The following is a 764-nucleotide window of genomic DNA, read 5'->3' on the forward strand; positions in this document are numbered from 1 at the left end:
GGGCTCGCCTTAAAGATATTTTACATCTTTTTCTACATGAGGACAACACTCTCAGTTTTGAGTCCCTTCTATGACTATTCCTAGCAGGTCGGGAAGTCTGTGCAGGCTTGTCTGCTTGACTTGAGAATCCTGCAGACACAGGCACAACTGCTACAAACATAAAAACAGAAATATTAAAAAAAAGATGTATTGCCACAAAGCATATGTTATAATGCAGACAGCTTCCACAGCGTATCTCAGGTTAATTAGGGTGGAAAGAAAAACAAGAGTATTTTACAGCAGAACATTTTAATTAAGCTCTGGCTTTAGAGTTTTTTTCCCCTCTTTAATCCTACAGCCCATCTATTTGGTGACATTCTCCTGAAGTCAGGGTTGAGACCATCAGGGGAAGTGTTTGTGTTGGGTAGTATTTCCATCCCAGGAACAGAAGTGCCATGCATGTGCTGCACTAACACAACCAAGTCAATCCCATCACATGAAAACCCTTCGCTACCTCCCAGCTGTCTGAAACAGGCAAGTGTGATGGCCCTTGTTAGAACACTTTTTCAGCAGTATTCTGGTTGTCTGGTAAATAAAAGATCTGTCAGCTTTTACATGCAATCAATCATAGGACATTGGCTTTCGATCTGAAAGGCTGTTAGGTTAAAAAGAAAAAAATTCCTTAAGAATGTGCTTTGTTCCATAAGGTGTTTTTCTTCCTAATTGAAACCCCAGTGTTATTTCCTGTGTAATTACCCTTGATGCAATCCTGCCATTGGAGTTTA

General features: G+C 40.3%; 1 protein-coding gene across 1 annotated transcript in view; it reads right to left on the minus strand.

The window, feature by feature from the left end:
• LRRC28 (leucine rich repeat containing 28) overlaps positions 1 to 764 on the minus strand; it is a 45,937-nt gene that overhangs the window by 2,448 nt on the left and 42,725 nt on the right. The window contains exon 9 of the mRNA XM_010135160.1: positions 736 to 763. Within this exon, the coding sequence (XP_010133462.1) occupies positions 736 to 763 (28 nt within the window). The remainder of the gene's footprint in view (positions 1 to 735; position 764) is intronic.

The sequence above is a fragment of the Buceros rhinoceros genome, unplaced genomic scaffold, assembly GCF_000710305.1.
Source record: "Buceros rhinoceros silvestris isolate BGI_N320 unplaced genomic scaffold, ASM71030v1 scaffold22564, whole genome shotgun sequence".
Classification (NCBI taxonomy): Eukaryota; Metazoa; Chordata; class Aves; order Bucerotiformes; family Bucerotidae; genus Buceros; species Buceros rhinoceros.